At 42.5% G+C, this 23,491-nt stretch overlaps 3 protein-coding genes across 4 annotated transcripts in view; 2 read left to right on the top strand and 1 right to left on the bottom strand.

The window, feature by feature from the left end:
- The window catches only part of SNW1 (SNW domain containing 1), a 43,856-nt gene extending 35,017 nt beyond the window's left edge, over positions 1-8,839 (top strand). Inside the window, exons 11-14 of one of the 2 annotated variants that reach the window (XM_007987417.3) lie at positions 3,039-3,135; positions 5,458-5,575; positions 7,911-8,074; positions 8,155-8,839. In XM_007987417.3, the coding sequence (XP_007985608.1) occupies positions 3,039-3,135; positions 5,458-5,575; positions 7,911-8,074; positions 8,155-8,353 (578 nt within the window). In that variant the 3' untranslated portion in view covers positions 8,354-8,839. The remainder of the gene's footprint in view (positions 1-3,038; positions 3,136-5,457; positions 5,576-7,910; positions 8,075-8,154) is intronic. The other variant, XM_073011200.1, reaches the window with a different exon arrangement.
- On the bottom strand, positions 8,840-18,339 carry SLIRP (SRA stem-loop interacting RNA binding protein). Its single transcript, XM_007987415.3, has 4 exons — positions 18,188-18,339; positions 15,487-15,545; positions 10,189-10,296; positions 8,840-8,942 (listed from the first exon to the last, which is right to left on the bottom strand). Exons 1-4 carry the CDS (start codon positions 18,282-18,284, stop codon positions 8,877-8,879), a joined length of 330 nt encoding a protein of 109 aa, XP_007985606.3. The 5' UTR covers positions 18,285-18,339; the 3' UTR covers positions 8,840-8,876.
- Positions 18,340-18,372: 33 nt separating this feature from the next.
- Positions 18,373-23,491, top strand: part of ALKBH1 (alkB homolog 1, histone H2A dioxygenase) — a 33,656-nt gene continuing 28,537 nt past the window's right edge. The window contains exons 1-2 of the mRNA XM_037984325.2: positions 18,373-18,574; positions 21,912-22,020. Of these exons, the coding sequence (XP_037840253.2) occupies positions 18,392-18,574; positions 21,912-22,020 (292 nt within the window). The 5' untranslated portion in view covers positions 18,373-18,391. The remainder of the gene's footprint in view (positions 18,575-21,911; positions 22,021-23,491) is intronic.

Below are 23,491 nucleotides of genomic sequence, written 5' to 3'. Positions count from 1 at the left end.
AAAAAAACCCAAATAACCAAAGAAAACTGGAGGCATCACACTGCCTGGCTTCAAAGTGTACTACAAGGCTATAGAAACCAAAGTAGCATGGTACTGCCATAAAAACAGACACATAGACCAGTGGAACAGAATAGAGAACCCAGAAATAAATGGATTGGCTGTAAATGCATGGAATTTTTGATTGTTTAGAGACAAGGTCTCACTCTGTCATCCAGCCTGGAGTGCAGGGGTGTAATCTTAGCTCACTGCAACCTCTGCCTCTCAGGCTCAAGCTATCCTCCCACCTTGGCCTCCCAAGTAACTGGGACTAAGGCATGCATCACCACGCCTGGCTAATTTTTGTATTATTTGTAGAGACAGGGTTTTGCCATTACACCCAGGGTGGTCTCAGCCTCCTGGCCTCAAGTGATCCACTCGTCTCAGCCTCCCAAAGTGCATTACAGGCATGATGCCCAGCCAATGCGTGGATTTTTAACACTGATGCCCAAAGCATACATTGGGGAAAAGATAGTCTCTTCGATAAATAGTGCTGTAAAAACCGAATAGTCACAAGCAAAAGAATGAAAATAGACCTCTATTTCTTACCACATACAAGAATCAAATCAAAATGCATTAAAGACTTAAATATAAGGCCTGAACTATGAAACTATTAGATGAAAACATTGGGGACATGCTTCAGGACATTGGTCTGGGCAAAGATTTTTTGGGTAAAATCTCAAAAGCATAGACAGCAAAAGCAAATATAGACAAATGGGATTGTGTCAAGCTGAAAAGCTTCTGCACAGCAAACAGTCAACAGACTGAAGAGGCCACCTACAGAGTGGGAGAAAATGGTTGTGAACTGTGCATTTTAGAAAGAATTAATAACCAGAATGTACAAGAACTCAATAGCAAAGAAACCAGATAATCTGATTTTAAAATGGGCAAATGATCTGAATAGACAGTCTCGAAAGAAGACATGGCCAACAGGTGTATGAAAAAATGTTCAGCATCACCAATCATCAGGGAACTTCAAATCAAAACCACGGTGAGATACTATGTCACCCCAGTTAAAATGACTATCACCAAAAAGACAATAACAGATGCTGGTGAGGATACAGAAGCGGGGGGAACTTCCACTAGTACATTGTTAGTAAGAATGTAAATTAGTACAGCCGCTGTGGAAAACAATATGGCAGTTCTTCAAAAAACTGAAAATATAACCACTACACAATCCAGCAATCTACTGCTGGGTATATATCCAAAAGAAAATCAGTATATCAAATCAAAAAGGGATATCTGCACTCCATGTTCGCTGCAGTGCTCTTTACAATAACCAAGATACACAGAATATGTCCAGTGGGTGAGTGGATAAAGAAAATGTGGTCTGTATACACAATGGGATGTTACTCTGCCTTAAAAAAGAATGAAATGTAATTTGCAACAATATGGATGGAACTGAAGGTTATTAAGTGAATAAGCCTGGCACAGAAAGACAAATACTGAATCTTCCCACTTGTATGTGGGAGCTAAAAAAGTTGGTCTCAGGAAAGTAGAGAGTAGAATGGTGTGGTTACCAGTGGTTGGGAAGGATGTTGGGGATAGGGAGTGAAGAGAGATTGGTTGATGGTACAAAAATACAGTTAGAAAGGGTAAGTTCTAATGTTCCTAGTACAATGGGGAGAATAGTTAATGATAATTTATTGTATATTGCAACATAGCTAGAAGATTTATAATGTTTCCAACTCAAATAAATGTTTGAGGTGATGGATATCCTAATTACCCTGATTTGATTATTAACACATTTTATTGATGTATCAAATATATATACCCCATACATATGTATAATTATATATCAATAAAAATAAATTTTAAAAGCAATTAACGTTGATAAATTTGCTTTATCACATATTTGCCCATCTGTCCGTCTATCCATCCGATTTACTGCATTGCATTTCAAAGTAAGTTGAAGACGGCAGTATATTTTACCTTAAATATTTTAGCTGCATGCTTGATTCTAGGATTCACATTCAAAAATTAAACTAATATTATTTATTAGACAAATTAATTGCGAGTAAGGTTTAAAAGGCTGAATGTGACTACAAAGAAGTTTGGAATATTCTCTTGTTCAAAATATTGGCTGGGCGTGGCGGATCACTTGAGGTCAGGAGTTCGAGACTACCTTGGTGAAACTCCATCTCTACTAAAAATAAAAAATTAGCCTGCATGGTGGTGTGCACATATAATCCCAGCTACTTGGGAGGTTGAGGCAGCCAAGAAGCAGAGGTTGCAGTGAGCTGAGATCACTCCACTGCACTCCAGCCTGGGCAACAGAGTGAGACTCCTTCTCACAAAAAAAAAAAAAAAAAAAAAACCAAACAGGCTGGGCGCGGTGGCTCACGCTTGTAATCCTAGCACTTTGGGAGGCTGAGGCGGGCACATCACCTGAGGTTGGGAGTTTGAGACCAGCCTGACCAACATGGAGAAACCCCGTCTCTACTAAAAATACAAAATTAGCTGGGCGTGGTGGCTCATGCCTGTAATCCCAGCTACTTGGGAGGCTGAGGCAGGAGAATCACTTGAACCCAGGAGGCAGAGGTTGCAGTGAGCTGAGACCGCACCATTGCGCTCCAGCCTGGGCAACAAGAGCGAAAGTCCGTCTCAAAAAGAAAAAAAAAAATTAATGGGGCTGAGTGCAGTGGCTCACACCTGTGACTCCAGCACTTTGGGAGGCCTAGGTGGGAAGATCACTAGAGCCTGGAGTTTGAGACCAGCATCGACAACATAGAGGGACCTCATCTTTACAAAAAATTAAAAAATTAGCCAGGCATGGTGGCACACACCTGTGGTCCCAGGTACTTGGGAGGATGAGGCAGGAGGATCACTTGAATCCAGGAGGTAGAGGCTGCAGTGAACCATGTTCATGCTACTGCACTCCAGCCTGGGTGACAGAGTGAGACCCTGTCTCTTTTTAAAAAATTATATATATACACACACGTACACATATGCACACATATAATAGATATTACAGTGAAGTACTTTTCAACTGTTCACAACAGAGGATGGGGAGGCACGTGAGAGGGATGAAATCCGGCATGACAGGCGAAAAGAGAGACAGCATGACCGGAATCTTTCCAGGGCAGCTCCTGATAAGAGGTAGGTGTTATTTAAGATACGTACCAATCATGGAGGCTGGGCGCGGTGGCTCACCCCTGTAATCCCAGCACTTTGGGAGGCCAATGTGGGCAGGAGATCGAGACCATCCTGGCTAACATGGTGAAACCCCATGTCTACTAAAAGTACAAAAAATTAGCCGGGCGTGGTCATGGTGGGCGCCTGTAGTCCCAGCTGCTCGGGAGACTAAGGCAGAAGAATGGTGTGAACCTGGGAGGCGGAGCTTGCAGTGAGCTGAGATGGCGCCACTGCACTCCAGCCTGGGCAGAGCGAGACTCCATCTCACAAAAAAAAAGATAGGTACCAATCATGAAGAGTGGCCTTTTTCTACCTTTTAGAGCAGAGTTTTTTAGTCCACTAAGATCAGTTTTGCTTCTCTCCCTTTCTTCTTCAGTTTGATAACTTAATACATTAGCACTTAATTTTCTTATACTTAACTTTGTCTTAGCTCTAGTTGACTGTCTTTGGAATTAATCTTTTCTTCCATCACTTAAGTCAGAATTGAGAATGATGGGAATATGGAAAACAGAATTGAGATCAGATTTTTGAAAAGGATGTAGTAGTAAATTTGGACTGTTATAGTCGGTTCTTTTCCCACCTTAAATGGTGAGACAAATGGATTATGTGTCTCTTTAGACAGGAAATAAGTTGTCATGCTTTTACTGAGATCATTTTATATGCATAGTACTGCATCTAGTGCAATTGAGAAGAGCAGTTTTGAAAGAAGTGAAAATCAGCTCATTCTTAACAGAAGTTTAACTTACAGTTCAGAAAGACAGAGCTATCCATAAAATAATTTGAGAAAATTTGCAAAGCACTTTTAGTAAATATAAATGTATGGAACAAACTAAATACATATACAAGGGCATAAAGTAGGGATTGGGGAAGTTTATGGCTCACCAAAGGCTGAGGACTTAAAGTTCTGAAAAGTAGAGGAAATGCTGCAATACAAAGGTAGAATTCTGAGTGAGGGTTAAATGCAAATATAAAATATTTTCTTCCCAAAGGAACAGTTTCCTATGCTCTGATCATCCCATGAGCCTAATACATTTTTCAAGTCATATTTTAAACACAAAAAAGAGGCTGGGCACAGTGGCTCACACCTATAATCCCAGCACTTTGGCAAGCCAAGGCGGGCGAATCACTTGAGGTCAGGGGTTCAAGACCAGCCTGGCCAACATGGTGAAACCCCCATGTCTACTAAAAATACAAAAATTAGCTGGGTGTGGTGGCACGTGCCTGTAGTCCCAGCTACTCGAGAGGCTGAAGTGGGAGAATCATTTGAACCCTGGAGGCGGAGGATTCAGTGAGCCAAGATCGTGCCAGCCTGGGTGACATACTCCAGCCTGTATACTCCAGCCTGGGTGAGAGCGAGACTGTATCTCAAAAATAAAAATAAATAAGCATTAAAAAGATTCCTGCTGGTGTTAATTGGCATATTTCATCTCCTTGGATAAATGACGTCATAGAGAAGCAGAGACTCTTACTCTTGAGTTGAGGGTAACGTACATGTAGAAGGAGGAGCAAAGTGTGAAAGTGTTTAATTAATGACAGTCTTGGTTAGTAATTCCTAAGTTGTAAAAGTTACAATGGCTCTGTGGATAAATTGGGCCCTCAAAACCAGTAAAGTGGCTATCAGAATTGACAACATAGAAAAGCTGTAAAATTGTAACTGGATGAAAATCAAATAGCCTGTAGAAATCATTTTGTGACCTGAGTTTTTAGTAAAATAAGTAATGACAGTTACCATGGTTTCATTGAGATATAGATTGCATGTATAATGAAACAGCCAGGAAACCAAATTAATTTGAATGTCAAAAATCATACTAACTAATTCAGTCATTGACATGTTTTCCTCAAAATTCTAGTGGGATAAAATTACTAAATGTAGTTAGATAAAAGAGCTGTTTCTAGCTTATTTAAAATGATTCCTGTGCTACATCTAAATTGTATCCACTTCCCCAACCCCCAAACCATCATATGATAGTAAATATAGACCATAGCAATTTTATATCTCAGTATGGTTGTAAGGTGATTGCTTATATTAAAGAATTCCATGTCAACGAATCTGTTAGATGTTCTTTTGAGCTAACAGGATGTCCTAATTGTAAAACTCTTCCCTCTAATCTGAAATGCTTTATAAGGGCTGCCAACTTGATTATGTATTATCAAGGAATATACGTTCACAAGATGTGAATGTGACATATTCATGTCCTTTGCTTCTGAGATTGGTTGTATTTCTATTGAACATACTCAGTTTGTCTATAAAGAGTTTTCAGTTAGTGATGTCGTATTTCAAAATAGGTCGAAACTTCAGAGAAATGAAAATCGGGATATCAGTGAAGTCATTGCTCTCGGTGTTCCTAATCCTCGGACTTCCAATGAAGTTCAGTACGACCAAAGGCTCTTCAACCAATCCAAGGTACACGTTTAGGAACAGCATATTGTGTTGATGTGAATACCTATCCTCAGGGAAACGAAAATTACCATACTTCATATTTGGATGTAAATGCCAGCATGATGACAAAAAAATTGGAAGTTGTATGTTGAAACTTGAGACAAGAAAGATGAAACAGTTCTGATTTTAACTTCTTACAGTGGACTGAAATTTGAGACACTAGGAGAAGAAAGAAATTAAGTGATTAAAAACTTGATGCTGTACTCGGGAGGCTGAGGCAGGAGAATGGTGTGAACCCGGGGGACGGAGCTTGCAGTGAGCCGAGATTGAGCCACTGCGCTCCAGCCTGGGCGATAGAGCGAGACTCTCTCTCTCAAAAAAAACAAAAAAAAAAACAAAAAAAAAAAACTTGGTGCTGTGGTATGTCAATCTTTTGTTTTTAAAATAGAACCAGGGAGGCCAGGCACGGTGGCTTTTGCCTATAATCCCAACACATTTGGAGGCCAAAGCAGGCAGATCACCTGAGGTCAGGAGTTTGAGACCAGCCTGGCCAATGTGGTGAAACCCCAGCTCTACTAAAAATATGAAAATTAGCCAGGTGTGGTGGTGCATGCCTGTAATCCTCACTACTTGGGAGGCTGAGGCACAAGAATTGCTTCAGCTTGTAGTGAGCCAAGATTGTGCCACTGTACTCTAGCCTGGGTGACTGAGACTCGATCTCAAAAAAATAAAATAGAGCCAGTGTCCTACAAAAGTGCCTCTTGGGTTTTTTGTTGTTGTTGATTTTTGGGTTTTTTTTTTTAATGCTATAGAAATATGTCAATTTGGGAATCTTTTAAAAATGAAGCTGTAAAACTGGATTAAAGTACTAGGCTGGCTGTCAGGAAATCTGATTTCTAGTACCAATTGCCATTAGCTAACTAGGACACTTTAAGCCTGGGAAAACACAACGCGGGTGCGTGCACACACACACACACACGGTAAGAATACAGAGGTGTAAGTTCTACTGGAAAGTGGAGTGGGAAACTTTATGACTTTGAGGTTTTAAGTAAGCTTTTCTAAGTGATAATTTATTAGGTGCATTTTATATTCTTGGCATTGTTCTAAGTCTTGTTATTATCTCAATTCTTACAAAAATCCTTTGAAATAATGCTATTCTCTCTTATGTTATAGATGAGGAAATTGAAACACAGGTTTACCTTGTGACTGATGGAATTAAGAGTCAAGTCTTGATTTCAAAGCTTTATTTTATTTTTTTTTTTTTTGAGATGGAGTCTCACTCTGTCACCCAGGCTGGAGTACTGAGGCGCCATCTTGGCTCACTGCAACCTCCACCACCCAGGTTCAAGGGATTCTCCTGCCTCAGCCTCCTGAGTTGCTGGGATTATCACAGGCACATGCCACCACGCCCGGCTATATTTAGTAGAGACAGGGTTTCATCATGTTGGGTCAGGCTGGTCTCGAACTCCTGATCTTGTGATCCTCCCGCTTTGGCCTCCTGAACTGCTGGGATTACAGGCGTGGGCCACTGCGCCCAGCGCATTTCAAAGCTTTCTTAACCACTATACAATGGCAGCTTACCAGCTGAGCAAAGGGATCTAGGGGTGAAATTTCACGTAATAAAATATTTTCAAGATAATCACCTGTTAGAAGCTTAAGCTTAAAACATTTAAAAATTGTGATGAAAATATTTCTGGCTGGGCACTGTGGCTCACACCTGTAATCCTAGCACTTTGTGAGACCTAGGCAGGCAGATTGCTTGAACCCAGTTTAAGACCATCCTGGGCAATATGGCAAAACCCTGTGTACAAAAAATTAGCTGGACATGTTGGCACACACACTCCTAGCTACTTGGGAGGCTGAGGTGGGAGGAACACTTGAGCACAGGGAGTTTGCAGCTTCAGTGAGCTATATGGCGTTTTCTGAGACCAAGGCAGGCAACCACCTGAGGTCAGGAATTCAGGACCATCCTGGCCAACATGGTAAAACCCTGTCTCTACTAAAAATACAAAAATTAGCCGGGTGTCGTGGCACGTGCCTGGAATCCTAGCCACCTGGGAGGCTGAGACAGGAGAATCCTTGGAACTGGGAGGCAGTGGCTGCAGTGAGCCAAGATCACGCTACCGCACTCCAACCTGGGTGACAAAGCGAGACTCCGTCTGAAGGAAAAAAAAAAAAAAAAGAATCCAAAGTTATGAAGTTTATGTGCTAGCAGTTTTTTAATGAAGACCTTTAATTTGCAGTTCAGATTGTTGAAAATGTGAGCTACAAATTAGCAAGGGTTTACTGTAAACATGTTATGATTCAGCTTTTGATAAAGTGTTTACACTTTTATTTAATGTCATCCATTTTTCCACAGGGTATGGACAGTGGATTTGCAGGTGGAGAAGATGAAATTTATAATGTTTATGATCAAGCCTGGAGAGGTGGTAAAGATATGGCCCAGAGTATTTATAGGCCCAGTAAAAATCTGGACAAGGACATGTATGGTGATGATCTAGAAGCCAGAATAAAGACCAACAGGTACCCATCCATACAACTCAATTTCAGTGTTTACACTAGTGAAAGCAAAGTAGTTCATAGTCTTTTCTCTTTTCCCCTAGATTTGTTCCCGACAAGGAGTTTTCTGGTTCAGACCGTAGACAGAGAGGCCGAGAAGGACCAGTTCAGTTTGAGGAAGATCCTTTTGGTTTGGACAAGTTTTTGGAAGAAGCCAAACAGCATGGTGGCTCTAAAAGACCCTCAGATAGCAGCCGCCCCAAGGAACATGAGCATGAAGGCAAGAAGAGGAGGAAGGAGTAGACAAAGTCTCTTCATAGTGAATGAACTATTACCCATTACCCTAATGATGCAAGTCATATGGGGGAACACTTTGTAAATGGTCAGGATAAAAAACAAATCTGGGTGCCGGATCCCAGCACTACTTTTTATTACTGGAGAATGGGGTGGGGGATAGAAAATTCTACTTTGAATTATTTAGTTTTTTTAAAGAGTGGGTTGTGTTTGTGCTTTTCCCACCTTTCAGCATTTATAGAACATGCTGCCCCACATACAAAGTCAAGACCACTTCCTTTTGTGTGACACTAGTAGTTTGGGGTTAATATTTTGTGTAAGAACAGCTGCATATGAGTAAAGTTACCCCAACCACAGTGAGGAGGATGTTCACATACTGGAACTGTCCTGCCAAATAAATTTTGCCCCTGTTGTGCTCTGTTTTAATTTGGAGTGGGCAAAGTAACCTCTTGCTTGGTGCAACTATTTGTTTCAAATAAAAACATTTAGACAAAATTCTCAGTTATGTTAACTTTATTAATAGGCTGCAGTCTCAAAAATCTTTCTCTTCATCATCAGATGTCTGCAGAACTTTTGGCTTTTGAGCTTGAACCTGGACCTGAAAAAAATAAGCACTGTAAGGAAGGAAAGGCAATGTCTGCAAAAACATTCAAACTGAAAATCGCTTTTTTATTAGGGAATCAGTATGAATAACTCAGGCAGTTTTTATTTGTACCTTGTCCTTTTGTTTTCTCCTCAAATTCCTTTTACCATCTTTCTTGATACTATGACTCCCTAACCCTCAATTAAAAATTGTAAATCAGGCCAGGAGCAGTGGCTCAGGCCTGTAATCCCAGCATTTTGGCAGGCTGAGGCAAGAGGATTGCTTGAGGCCAGGAGTTCAAGACCACCCTGCAACATAGCAAGGCCCTGTCTCATTAAAAATAAATTTAGAAATAAAATAGTAGATCAATTTGGCCCAAGATCACATGGTGGGAAAGCCAAGATTTCAGCCCCAGCTTGCCTGACTTGAAAGGTAGACTGCTGGCTGGGCGCAGTGGCTCATGCCTGTAATCCCAGCGCTTTGGGAGGCCGAGGCAGGTGGATCACCTGAGGTCACGAGTTCGAGACCAGCCTGACCAACATGGTGAAACCCAATCTCTACTAAAAATACAAAAAAATTAGCTGTGCATAGTGGCACATGCCTGTAATCCCAGCTACTCGGGAGGCTGAGGCAGGAGAATCACTTGAACCCAGGAGGCGGAGGTTGCAGTGAGCTGAGATCACACCACTGCACTCTAGCCTGGGCAACAAGAGCGAGACTGTCTCAAACAAAAAGAAAAAAGTAGACTGCTATGTCCACTGTGTTATATAAACTGGTTACTCTACCACCCCCCATTCTTTTTCTTTTTTTTTTTTTTGAGATGGATTTTGCTCACTGCCCAAGCTGGAGTGCAATGGCGTGATCTGTCTCCTGGGTTCTTCTGCCTCAGTGTCCAACCTGTCTCCCGGGTTCTTCTGCCTCAGTGTCCTGAGGAGCTGGGACTACAAGCATGTGCCACCATGCCCGGCTAATTTTTTTTGTATTTTTAGTAGAGACGGGGTTTCTCCATGTTGGTCAGGCTGGTGTCAAACTCCTGACCTCTAGTGATCCCCCCACCTCAGCCTCCCAAAGTGCTAGGATTACAGGCGTGAACCACCGCACCTGGCCTACCACCCCCACCATTCTAACAAGCATTAAGGTAGCTTCAGTTACAAATCTCTCAAAGTCCCCATCATTCCACATTTATGATCTATTTGATACATAATTAAATAGTACCTACATGTATATCATACATGTGTCTGGTATAGAAAAACAAATTTACCTTTACTCCATCTATAATATGATATTCCTGTTGTAGTGCATTCTGAAGTTCTTCTTCTGAAGAAAACTGAACCCAACCCAAACCTCTGTGAAAGCCAGTCCCCTTGTCCTAAAAATTCAAAATATAGGAAAAGATTAATCATGAACTTGAGAAAGTTTCCATGAGCTCCAAATCAAACTACCAACTTTTTCATCTGCCAAAAATCAGATTTTTTTTTTTTTTTGAGGCAGGGTCTTGCTCTGTCACCCAGGCTGGAGTGCAGTGGTATGAGCCGGACTCACTGCAGCCTCAACTTCCTGGGATCAAGCAATCCTCCCACCTCAGCCTCTTCAGTAGCTGGGATCACAGGTACACACCACCATGTCTGGCTCATTTTTTATATTTTTTGTAGAGACAAGGTCTTGCCATCTTACCCAGGCCGGTCTCAAACTCCTGGGCTCAAGCAGTCTTCCCATCTGGGCCTCCCAAAGTGCTGGAATTACAGGCGTAAGCCAGCATGACCAGCCAAAAATCGATCACAGACATAAGTGTCAGTAACCTTGCTTTACACCCTTCCTGATTACCCAAAGCTAAATCCCTGTTGTTAAACTTCCTGTTTTCCTTGCTGCCATTAGAGAAGATACGGGTCATGAGCTTTCTGTATCATTCTAGATGCAAACCATACTAACAGTAATAGCTAAGGGAAATTTTGATCAGTACTTTTGTTCTAAGCCTCGTTTCTGGAAACTAGAAAATTAAGCCTCAAAGGCTTGTTGCACTCATTTCTGAATCCAGTCACCCTCATCACCACCACGACTATCATATGTTCCTAATGAAAAACAAGAAAAGATAATATTTAGCCCTTACTTAACCTAGTTATAGACTTCGGGTTAATTTAAACAATTTTGCTACTTTCCCTTGTGCAAAAGTTTCAACCTATACATCACATACGGAAAACAGATTCTAGAGTGCTTGGATGTACCCTGCCCCTCCAGCCCTTCAACAGAAAACAAGTATTAAGATGTCTAGTCCCTGTAGATGACAAACTGTTTCTCATTAGTCTCATTCGAGTTATGCTGTGCTTTGCCAAAGAAAATCAAAATCTTACAATTGCTCCTATACTTCAAGTATAACTTTATAAGGAATAACCTAGAATACAAGAGAAGTTTCTGGTGATGTCCCAATGATCCATTCATTGTAGATGAGACAATTTCTAAAGCATTCCTTTACTGTCATGTGACCACTTCCAAAGTCAAAGGCATTAAGAAATTTGTTTATATTAAAACAGGCCAGGAGCAGTGGCTCAATCTCAACACTTTGGGAGGCTGGGGTGGGTGGATGGCTTGAAGTCAGGAGTTCGAGACCAGCCTGGCCAACATGGTGCAACTCCATCTCTACTAAAAATACAGAAATTAGCCAAGTGTGGTGGCACATGCCTGTAGTCCCAGCTACCTGCGTGACTGAGGAAGGGGGAGATTGCAGTGAGCTAAGATAGCGCCTCTGCACTCCAGCCTGGGGGACAGAGCAAGGCTGTCTCAAAAAAAAAAAAAAAAAAAAAAAAAAACTCCAGGTGCGGTGGCTCATGCCTGTAATTACAGCACTTTCGGAGCTAAGGTGGGTAGATTGCTTGAGTCCAGGAGTTGCAATACGGTGAAGCCCAATTTCTACAAGGAATACAAAACACTAGCCGGGTGTGGTGGTACATGACTGTAGTCCCAGCTACTCAGGAGGCAGAGGCAGGAAGGATCCCTTGAACCCAGGAGGTCAAGGCTGCAGTGAACGTGATTGTGCCACTGCACTCCAGCCTGATGACACAGTGAGACCCTGTCTCAAAATAAGGAACCAGGATTTCCAACTTGAGTACAATGAATTTAACAAAAAATTATTTTTTGTCATATTTTATTTTGTTTTACCAACATCAAAGCTGCCTTTTATTTAAATCTAAGATCTATTCTTTCTAGGTCCTATTTTATTTATGGACCAAGAAAAACCTATTAATTTTTTTTGCAAGGAACTTTTAATTTAAATGCTCTTGAAAAAATTGAAGTTTTCATGGTTATAGAAAACATTTCATGTCCATAATACATGTGCCCAACTTTTCTATTCAACTATATAAAATTCCATTGCATCAGTGACTTAATATCTAATCAATCCCAGTGATGCACATTTAGGTTTTTTCTTCTTACTTGACATTAAGCAATGCTGCTTTGGAATATTCTTGACCACACATTTCTGTAGGATAAATTCTTAGACAAGTAACTGCTAGATCAAAGCAAATATAAATTCTTAACTTTGGTATTTTGCCAACTACACATCAGAACTGAAGGTACCAGTTGAACTTCTCAACAACTTGGAGTGCCAGATTCCCTACACCTTCACTGGTACTATATATAACTAATCTGTTAGTCTTTGGGAGTCAAGTAACATTAAACCAAGAATTAAGAATTTAAGTTCCGGCCGGGCGCGGTGGCTCAAGCCTGTAATCCCAGCACTTTGGGAGGCCGAGACGGGCGGATCACGAGGTCAGGGTATCGAGACCATCCTGGCTAATATGGTGAAACCCCGTCTCCACTAAAAAATACAAAAAACAAGCTGGGCGAGGTGGCGGCACCTGTAGTCCCAGCTACCCGGGAGGCTGAGGCACGAGAATGGCGGGAACCCGGGAGGCGGAGCTTGCAGTGAGCTGAGATCCAGTCACTGCACTCCAGCCTGGGTGACAGAGCGAGACTCCGTCTCAAAAAAAAAAAAAGAATTTAAGTTCCTTTATGTTGTTATTTTACCACAGCCCTTATAGTGCTGCAAGGAAAAAAAGGTTTCAGTCAAGTGTGTGTAAACTATGTACTCACATCACACCCTAAAAAAGCCCACAGAAAAATACAGTCCGGGATAAATTTATAGGCTGATTTCTAGACCCTCCCAAGAAAGCAAAGGAAATGTAATTAATATAAAAATACTGTTTTATTAGTTATAAATCTAAAAAAGAAAATGGTACTCAATGAAGATAAAACTTAAAATATCCTCTGCCAATTATTAGAAATCTCAAATCCTTATTAGAATACTGTAGTAGGCAGAATTCTAAGATAGGCCCTATGATCTCCATGCATTCCCCATGTCACACCCCATATAATTCCCTCCCCTTGAGTGTGGGCAAGACCTGACTTGCTTCTAACCAAAAGAATACAGCGAAAGTAATGGGATGTCACTCCTGTGATTACGTTCAATGTAAGATGCCATCTTAGCATACTGGAGAAGCCCTTGCTGGCTTTAAAGAAGCAAGCTGCAATGTTGTAAGACAGCCTACAGATAAACCAGGTAACAAGGAACTGCAGGGAGTTCCTAGGTGAGAGCAGCTCCCAACTCAAGAGCCAAAGGTCAGCAAGAAAACAGACCTCAGTCCTACAGTTAAAGATGAATACTGGCTGGGGGCAGTGGCTCACACCTGTAATGCCAGCATTTTCGGAAGCCCAGCAGGCGGGTCACTTGAGGTCAGGAGTTCAAGACCAGCCTGGCCAACAGAGGGAAACTCCATCTCTACTAAAAATACAAAAATTAGCTGGGTGTGGTAGCGCGTGCCTGTAGTCCCAGCTACTCCGGAGGCTGAGGCAGGAGAATGGCTTGAACCAAGGCAGCAGAGATTGCAGTAAGCTGAGATTGCGCTACTGCACTCCAGCTTGGGCAACAGAGCAAGACTCCATCTCAAAAAATAAAAAAATTTTGTCAACCACATGGGGGAGCTTGGAAGTCAGTCTTTTTCCCCAGTAGACCCTTTGATGAGATGCACTACAGCCCCCAGCTGACACGTGGAATATATAGCTATGTAAGACCCTAAGGAGAGGACCCAGCTAAACTGTGCTCAGCTGTGAGATATGTGCTGTTTTGAGCCATTATGCTTGTGGTATTTTGTTACACAACAATAAAAAAACTAACACAAATACCTATGATAAAGCCTTTTCACTTTTTAATCAGTATCACTTAAAATGTTATCAATGGACTGTAGGCCAGGCATAGTGGCTCACGCCTGTAATCCCAGCACTTTGGGAGGCCAACGCAGGAGGATTGCCTGAAGCCAGGAGTTCAAGATCAGCCTGGGCAACATGGCAAGACCCCCATCTCCATAAAAATAAGCCAGTACAGTGGCTCACACCTGTAATCTGAACACTTCGGGAGGCCGAAGTGGGCAGATAGCTCGAGCCCAGGAGTTTGATGAGACCAGCATAAGCAACATGGCCAAACCCCATCTCTACAAAAAATACAAAAATTACCCAGGTGTGGTGGCACATGCCTGCAGTCCCAGCTACTCAGGAGGCTGAGGTGGGAGGATCACCTGAGCCTGGGAGGCAGAGGTTGCGGTGAGCCATGATCGCATCACTGCACTCCACCTGGGGTGATAGAGCAAGACCCTGTCTCTTAAAAAAAAGAAAATGGGCCAGGCGCGGTGGCTCAAGCCTGTAATCCCAGCACTTTGGGAGGCCGAGACGGGCGGATCACGAGGTCAGGAGATCGAGACCATCCTGGCTGACACGGTGAAACCCCGTCTCTACTAAAAAAAATACAGAAAACTAGCCGGGCGAGGTGGCGGGCGCCTGTAGTCCCAGCTACTCGGGAGGCTGAAGCAGGAGAATGGCGTGAACCTGGGAGGCGGAGCTTGCAGTGAGCTGAGATCCAGCCACTGCACTCCAGCCTGGGCGGCAGAGCGAGACTCCGTCTCAAAAAAAAAAAAAAAAAAAAAAAAAGAAAATGAAAAAAATTTTCCAGCCTGGGCAGTATGGCAAAACCCTGTCTCCACTAATACCAAAAAAGTTAGCTGGGCATGGTGGCACATGTCTGTAGTCCCAGCTACTCAGGGGGCTGAGGTGGGAGGATCACTTAAGCCTGGGAGGCAGAGGCTACAGTGAGATCAGGCCACCGCACTCCTGCAGGGGGACAGAGCAAGACCCTGTCACAAGATAGATAAATAAGAGTTTTTTAAAACACTTTAAGCTTTTTTTCCAACAAATTTTGTGAGTGTATAGTAGGTGTATATATTTATGGAGCACATGGGATATTTTGATATAGGCATGCAATGTAAAATAAGCACATCATGGAGAATGTGGTATCTATCCCCTCAAGCATTTACCATTTGACTTATGGGGTATCCAAACCCTCAGGCATTTATCCTGAGTTACAAATAATCCAATTATACTCTTTGAGTTATTTTAAAATGTAAAATTATTATTGACTATAGTCACCCTGTTCTGCTATCAAATAGGTCTTATTCATTCTATTTTTTTGGTACCCATTAGCCATTCCCACCTCCCCCTACTTTTTCTTAATACTTACAAAAGGTACAATACACCTTTTTACATGGCCAAACTGTGCAAAGTATTCTTTCAGCTGACCTGTGTGGCAGAAGAAAACATATTAAAAGCAGTTACTATATTTTGGATTCTCTTAGATTGTAGAAAGAAACTAAAAGTGGTCCCAGGGTCACCAGACTTCTTGTGGACAGGAACTACTTTGCATTTCCCTAAAGGCTTAAGATTTAGGAAGCAGCTATGGTACTGACTATAAAGTCACAATGTACCAGACTTGGTGGTGAGGAGGGGAGTTGGACAGACAAGTTGTTGAATTGGCTGCAGTCTCCATCCTCAGCAAACATCAAGTGTTTTCATCATATCAGTTACTGTGCTATGTGGACTATGATCCCTGTGAGCGGATCACAAAGAAGAAAAAGACCAATTACAGTCCAGTGTGTTTCCAGGTATGCTGAAGATTTCCAAATAAAATCCCAACTTACTGGTCCTTCACAATTTAGTAAAACGAGTTGACCTCACCTACCCTTCCTGCCTTATTTCCCACTGCTGGTCCCTAGTTACTCTCCAGTACAACAAATTGAATTATCTGTATCTGTCCTGCGGATTACCCTCTTTGCATATGTTGTTCTCTCCCCTCCGTATGTTGGTAATCCTATCTCCCCCTGCCTAACTTACAACTATAACTATTCTTCAAGACCCAAACCAAATACATCCACTGAGTATTATTTTATTGGGCTCCTATCACAATACAAGACAATGTACTAGCCCTGTAGGACTTCAAAGATTTGGAGTATATAAGACTAAAAACTACATGATCTGTTTCTCTTGTGAACTACAGTGCCTGTACTTCACTGAATTACTTTTTATAATACCTATTTAGTTCTCCTAGTTCACCAAAACTGCACTGGTTCAACAATTGCCTATAATTGTTCTAAGTCTCTTCATCCCCACCACTATTACACTGTAAGCTCCCTCAGCATATAAACCACCATGTTTACTGTGACCAATAAACAGTAGGGCCTCAATATTGGCTAAATGAATAAGTAAATGTCCACTAATCCTTCCAACAATCCACAGAGACTAAATTTTGAAGGGATCTAATGTTTAAGTCAAACCAACTGGCAGGATTAAGGTCTCACAGCATATGATACTGGAGAACAAAATAATGTTAAACATATGTTTTATACCAGATAATTAAAGTCCTAGAAGACACTGATTTCAAAACAAACCAGCTCTGGAAGGTAACCCTCTTCCTAAATTGCCTAAAATGGTGAAGGAAAAACAGCTGCAAGCACCAAGAAGAATGCCTACCGCAGAATAGATACTCAAATAAATATTTGCTGAATCAATGGAACAACCAAGAGAAACTGTTTTGAGGTTGTACATAACGCTCACTCTTTTTAAGGGTTTTAAACTAGCCCTTTATTGTCTGGAAACTTGCATCCTCAAGATGCTAATGAAACTCCTCAGCCTTTCCATAAAGTTTCACAGGGCCTACGGGAGACTTTACTGGGCTTGGTCTTCACCAATCACATGTTTAAAAGATGGGGCACAAACCAACCTATTTCCCATTCTACTACTCACATCTGAGCCACAAAAAACTAAGAAGAAACTAAATCTTGCTCCATTTTGTTTAAAGGGGCTGACCTGAAACATGAATATCTACAAAAAAAGTGACCACGAATGTTTATATGTTGGTAAGCAAATATAAAAACCTCATCTCAAAACTGCAACTGATAAAAATTGAAGGTGGTGAAAGATTTCAGAACTAATTATTCCAACCTTTATCTCAAGACTAGGCCTCTCCCGTAAGTTTCAATTTTAGTTATCGTGAAAATAACTATCATTTGCTGAGTACTTACACTGTATCTAATGCAAGTCTAAGAAGTTTGCATATAAACTCAATCCGCTCAACAATCCTATGAGTTGGGTATTATTGACTACATTTTATCGATTAGTAAACTGAGGCCTAGTTTTGAGTCCTTTCCCCATACTAACTTCAGTTATTCAGGTGATACAACGATTAAATGGCCAAGCTGGAATTCTAACCTCAACGGTCTAGCTTCGGAGTCCACTTCTCAGTCACAATGATAGACAACCTCTGTCCAAATGCCTGACGGAAACTTCACAAGTTTCTCAAACTCAACACATTCAAACTTTACTCACCTTCTCTTGGCCTGCTCCTAGCTTCTAAACAAGCAATTCACCAATGCTAAAAACCCAGAAATCATTCCTCCGTTTCCTTTATTCCGTACACTTCCCCCATTTAAGCCATCATGAAACGGCATCTAATTTGCTTTTAAAACATGAATGGATCTGACCACCATCCTTCTACCATCGCCCTAATTCATGTCCTCACCTTTTAAGTACATTAATGATACTGCTTTTTAGCTCCTCTCCAAGCCTACAATCTTGCCACCTTGAATCCATCCTCCACACTACAGTCAAAATTATCCCTTCTAAATTGTAAATCGCGGTTACCAAGTAATAAATCTTTACACCAAATCATTCCTAAAGGCAAGAGCTGGTGCATTCGTGACCCCAAAAGCTCAAGGGCCATCCCTAAACGGTTAACTGCAAACAAAAATTCTTTCTGCTCACTTGCATGCTCAGGAGCAGTCTCCTAATTCAGTCACCACGCTGACTTAAGTACCCTGCAAAAAGCAGAAGCTTTGAGGATCGCTTGGACCTAAAAATTCCGCTACTCCCACATCTCCATCACTCACTCGACGCCGCAGTCCAAGGAATTTTTCTCACAAAAGCAACCGGCCGATCGATATTTCTACGCAGCGCCACAGCACCTCTCGCTGCGGAGGCCGCCATCTTTAGACTACAGGACCTCCTTGAAGCGAGGCCGCGGCCCGGGAAAAAATTTCCGGATCCGGAACACGAGAAAATCTGCTTCCGGATCAGAGAGTACAGGCCGCGAGATGGGGAAGATGGCAGCGGCCGTGGGCTCTGTAGCGACTCTGGCGACTGAGCCCGGGGAGGATGCCTTTCGGAAACTTTTCCGCTTCTACCGTCAGAGCCGGCCCGGGACCGCAGACCTGGAAGGGGTCATCGACTTCTCGGCGGCCCATGCAGCCCGTGGCACGGGTCCTGGTGCCCAAAAGGTAGAGAGAGAGGAGCGGCACGCGTCTCTCCATCGCTTTGCGCCGCTTCTTGGAGGGACTTCCGTGTCTTCCTCGCTTCTTTTCACCTCCAGACCGGTTGTTGTTGAACGATTCCTGTCCTCCTTTGGCGGCAGAGTCGAACTCCCCACTGTCACACTAGCAATAACGCGTTGAGATGCTCGTTTCTTTAGGCGGGCATTCCTGGCAGGGGGGCTCGGTCCGAAGAGCCTGGTAATCCGTGTTTATTTCTCACTGTAACTGTCTCCTCACATTTCTGTTTGGGTTTTTGTAAAACCCCATAGAAAGTCTTCGTAGACGGTAGGGTAGCGTTCTGCAGCTTGAAAAAATGACTCCCGAGGAATCCCAGAACCGACAGATGCGGCGCTGTTTGTTAAGCTGCTGTGGGTAAAACTAGTCCCTCTCTTCTCCTCTGGGCCTTTTAGAAGGAGGTCATTGAAGGATTCTGATAATCCCTCCGTGTTGAAAATAAATGGCAAACAAGTATATATGGAATACAGGCATCGTTATTTCTCTCTACTTTTCCCCCATGGAGATTAAGAAAGGAAACACAGGCCGGGAGCGGTGTCTCATGCCTGTAATCCCAGCACTTTGGAGGCCAAGGCGGGTGGATCGCTTGAACCCACGGGTTCGAGACCAGCTGGGCAATATGGCAAGACCCCCGTCTCCACCAAAAATACAAAAAATTAGCCAGTCTCATAACCTGGTCTCAAGTAAATAGATTAAAAAAAAATTTTTTTTAAGGGAACATAATAGACAAGAGGGAAAACTGGGAACCAAAACTGTAGTTCAGTATACATTTTCTTTCTTTACAATCCACTTTAACGTTGAGGATATGCAGCCCCTTAATTTGCTCTTCATGTTGTCCACAGATGTCTAGATGAGGCATTCTTTCTAAGCTTCCTAACAGCTCTGATAAAATTGGGATGCTACAGTATTAAGTATTAATGATTGTATACTTGAGCTCAGCTTTTCAGCACCTTCATTTGTTAGGAAAACAATGGTCTTAGAGTTGTCAAAATACAGAAAGTCCACACCCCAACAGTAATATACTTTTTCTTTCCAGAGCCCTTCAGACTCTCATTCAGCTCCTTTTACCCACATTTTACCGTAATATGTACATGCTTTTTAGAATGTCAGCCATCAGAGAATGAGCCATTATGTGTCTAGTACAGGACCTAAAACAGTACTGAGTAAGTACAGTATGTGTTGAGTACATGAAAGCTTGGGTGTTTTGTTCCCCAGCTCAAAGCACATTAAAGTAGTAATTAAGAGAAGTTAACTATTACAAGCCAGCTGATGAGACTAGTGGAGAAAGTGGTGGTTAACAGTCTGGCAAGGGAGGAAGCAGAAAACCTTTTATAAAAACCTTATATAAAAAGTGGTGTGGTTCAGTTTAGCATATGATAGAATAGGTCCACTAACATCACCTCCATGAGTGTGTTAAATTATAGTGCAGTATTAAGTATGGCCTATTTAAGAAATCAAGACAAAATGCTTGAAAGTGTTTTATCAGCCCCTAGGTACCTGGAAAACCCAGCTGATCAGTACTCTCAGAGGGTTCGAGATAGCCCTTTTATTATAGAGACATGAGCCAACTTTTGGTATTTTGTCCAGGAATCTCCACACTTGGAGAAGTTGATAAAATATCATTCTCTTTGAAAGAGAATGTTTCATATTCTATATATGTGTGTGTGTGTGTGTGTATGATATATATACATTTTTTTTTTTTTTGAGACAGTTTCACTGTGTCACCCAAGCTGAAGTGCAGTGGCGCGATCTCGGCTCACTGCGACCTCCGTCTCCTAGGTTCAAGCAATTCTTCTGCCTCAGCCTCCCGAGTAGCTGGGACTACAGGCACGCGCCACCATGCCCGGCTAATTTTTGTATTTTTAGTAGAGATGGGGTTTCGCCCGTGTTGGCCAGGCTGGCCCCAAACTCCTGACCTCAGGTGATCTACCTGCTTTGGCCTCCCAAAGTGTTGGAATTACAGGCTTGAGCCACCGCACCCAGCCTGTTTCATGTTTTAAGGCAAGGCAGACCCTAGGTTTATTATTCAGGGAAGAATAAAAGTTTTTTCCATTAATGTTCTGACGTCAGTGACTGCATAGTGGGTCTCTTAACCAATGTAATGAGCCATCCATTAGCTACTCATGTACAAAGAGAACTTCAGCCCCTGAAATACTAAATTCATTTCTAAGTAATTAACAGAAGCAGAAGTTGTAGTGTCAGTTGGACATTTCATCTAGAAGAGGGCAAACAGGATTTTTTAGCTTTTACTTTTAGCAAACAGGATTCCCAGTGTCTCATTGAAGCATTTTTTCTTTCTGTTTACAGCACTCTCATTCTCTCTTTTTTTTTTTTTTTTTTTTTTTTTGAGACAGAGTCTTGCTCTGTTCCCAGGCTGGAGTGCAGTGGCGCGATCTCAGTTCACTGCAACCTCCACCTCCTGGATTCAAGCAATTCTGGTGCCCCAGCCTCTCAAGTAACTGGAATTTCAGGCACCCACCACCACACCCAGCTAATTTTTGTATTTTTAGTAGAGACGGAGTTTCACCATGTTGGCCAGGCTGGTCTCGAACTCCTGACCTCATGATCCGCCTGCCTCAGCTTCCCAAAATGCTGGGATTACAGGCGTGAGCCACTGCGACTGGCCTTCTCTTTTCATTCTCTCACCCTGCCCAGCTTGGTGTTCCTTATAGCTCCGTTTAAATACCAGCTCTATACAAGTGTCTCAGAAGCATTACTGTTAGCCCTAACTGAAGTAAATAGCTTTGTGACTCAGGATATTTCAGTACACCAAGCACCTTTCATGATTCAGTCCCATAAGAAGTTGCAAAGGTATGATATCATAGGAAAAAGTAGTTCTGAAAGCCAAAATTAGCCTGCTTAAATTTTCTTATTACCATTTTGCCTCAATTTTGGGTAACTCTACTATTACTATATAGATGAGAAACTGAGGCTCTAAGACATTAAGTTACTCATCTAAAATGCCTAGATCAAGTAAGTAGTGCAACGAAGACTAACCCCAGACTTAATACTCTTCGCTTTGGCCAGGCACAGTGGCTTATACCTGTAATCCCATTGCTTTGGGAGGCCAACACAGGAGGATCACTTGAGCTCAGGAGCTTCAGGCTGCAGTGAACTATGATCATGCCACTGCACTCTAGCCTGAGCAATAGAGCAAGGTTCTGTATCTTAAAAAAACGCAAGAATCCTAACTTTGCCTCATACAAGAAATGTCTTTGGAGGTTTGAGGTTCCCAGGGTTGACCTGCAAAATAGATTTATCCCTTTAACTTCTGTTTCCTTCCTTTCAGGTGGTCAAATCTCAGCTAAATGTGTCTTCTGTCAGTGAGCACAATGCATATAGAGCAGGTCTTCAGCCCGTCAGCAAGTGGCAAGCCTATGGACTCAAAGGCTATCCTGGTGAGTGTAACTGACCTCAGAGAAGGCAATATCACTCAATGATTAGTGTCTTCATATCTTCAAAGAAGGTACTGTGAACAAGTAAATAGACAAAGGATACACATAATAAACAGATGTTTCATTTCCAAACCGATTCTATACTGTACCTTGTCTAAGATGTCCGTTTCCAAAGGATAGAACAGGAGTCTGCAGTGCCTGCAGATGTGGCTGAAAGTGTCATGACCATTGAAAAAATAAGGACATTGCCTATGGGCTCCCTGCCACAACTCTGAACATCAGATTTGGCAGAAATGCTGTAAAGAATAATTTATCATTATCATTGTAATAAATGTCATATAATAGTTATGAATAATTCATAGTTGTCCCTCTAGTCACATTCTCAAATGGCATAACAACTTAAAACTTGTTGCTATCAAGGCTGAACATATTTATTAAAGAATTACAATTAATGACATCAGAAGTCCTCGCTGAGTACGGTGGCTCACACCTGTAATCCCAGCACTTTGGGATGCCAAGGTGGGTGGATCACCTGAGGTCAGGAGGTCAAGACCAGCCTGACCAACATGTTGAAATCCCATCTCTACTAAAAATACAAAAATTAGCCAGGCGTGGTGATGCATGTCTGTAATCTCAGCTACTTGGGAGACTGAGACAGGAGAATCGCTTGAACCCGGGAGGCGGAGGTTGCAGTAAGCCAAGATCGCGCCATTGCACTCCAGCCTAGGCAATAAGAGGGAAACTCTATCTCAAAAAGAAAAAAAGGCTGGGTGCAGTGACTCACACCTGTAATCCCAACACTTTGAGAGGCCCAGGCGGGCGAATCACAAGGTCTGCAGATTGAGACCATCCTAGCTAATAAGGTGAAACCCCGTCTCTACTGAAAATATGAAAACAAAATTAGCCGGGCATGGTGGCGGGCCCCTGTAGTCCCAGCTACTCAGGAGGCTGAGGCGGGAGAATGGCATGAACCTGGGAGGCAGAGCTTGTTGAGCCGAGATGGTGCCACTGTACTCCAGCCTGGGCAACAGAGCGAGACTCCGTCTCAAAAAAAAAAAAAAAAAGAAAGTCCTAATAGGGGACAGGTGAGGTGGCTCACACCTATAAACCCAACACTTTAGAAGGCCAAGGTGGGAGGATCACTTGAGCCCAGGAATTTGTGACCAGCCTGGGTAACATAGTAAGACCCTATCTCTACAAAAAAAAAAAATATTTTCCCAGACAGAGTCTCACTCTGTCACCCAGGCTGGAGTACAGTGGCACAATCTCAGCTCACTGCAACCTCCACCTCCCAGGTTCAAGTGATTCTCCTGCCTCCCGAGTAGCTGAGACTACAGGTGTACACCACCACACCCAGCTAATTTTTGTATTTTTAGTAGAGACACGGTTTCATGCTGGCCAAGCTGGTTTCGAATTGCTGACATCATGTGATCCGCCCGCCTTAGTCTCCCAAAGGCTGGGATTACAGGCGTGA

This window comes from Chlorocebus sabaeus, chromosome 24, assembly GCF_047675955.1.
Source record: "Chlorocebus sabaeus isolate Y175 chromosome 24, mChlSab1.0.hap1, whole genome shotgun sequence".
Lineage (NCBI taxonomy): Eukaryota > Metazoa > Chordata > Mammalia > Primates > Cercopithecidae > Chlorocebus > Chlorocebus sabaeus.
The sequence above is the reverse complement of the archived record's forward strand: the minus strand, read 5'-3'. Positions and strand labels throughout refer to the sequence as shown.

Excerpts from the sequence above, each read along its gene's own strand:
- SLIRP (XM_007987415.3), bottom strand. The coding sequence starts at position 18,284 with ATGGCGGCCTCCGCAGCGAGAGGTGCTGTGGCGCTGCGTAGAAATATC. Across the intron at positions 15,546-18,187 it reads TCCTTGGACTGCGGCGTCGA|GTCAGCTGAAAGAATACTTT; the intron begins GTGAGTGATGGA and ends TCTGCCACACAG. Across the intron at positions 10,297-15,486 it reads AAAGGTGTATTGTACCTTTT|GACAAGGGGACTGGCTTTCA; the intron begins GTAAGTATTAAG and ends TTGAATTTTTAG.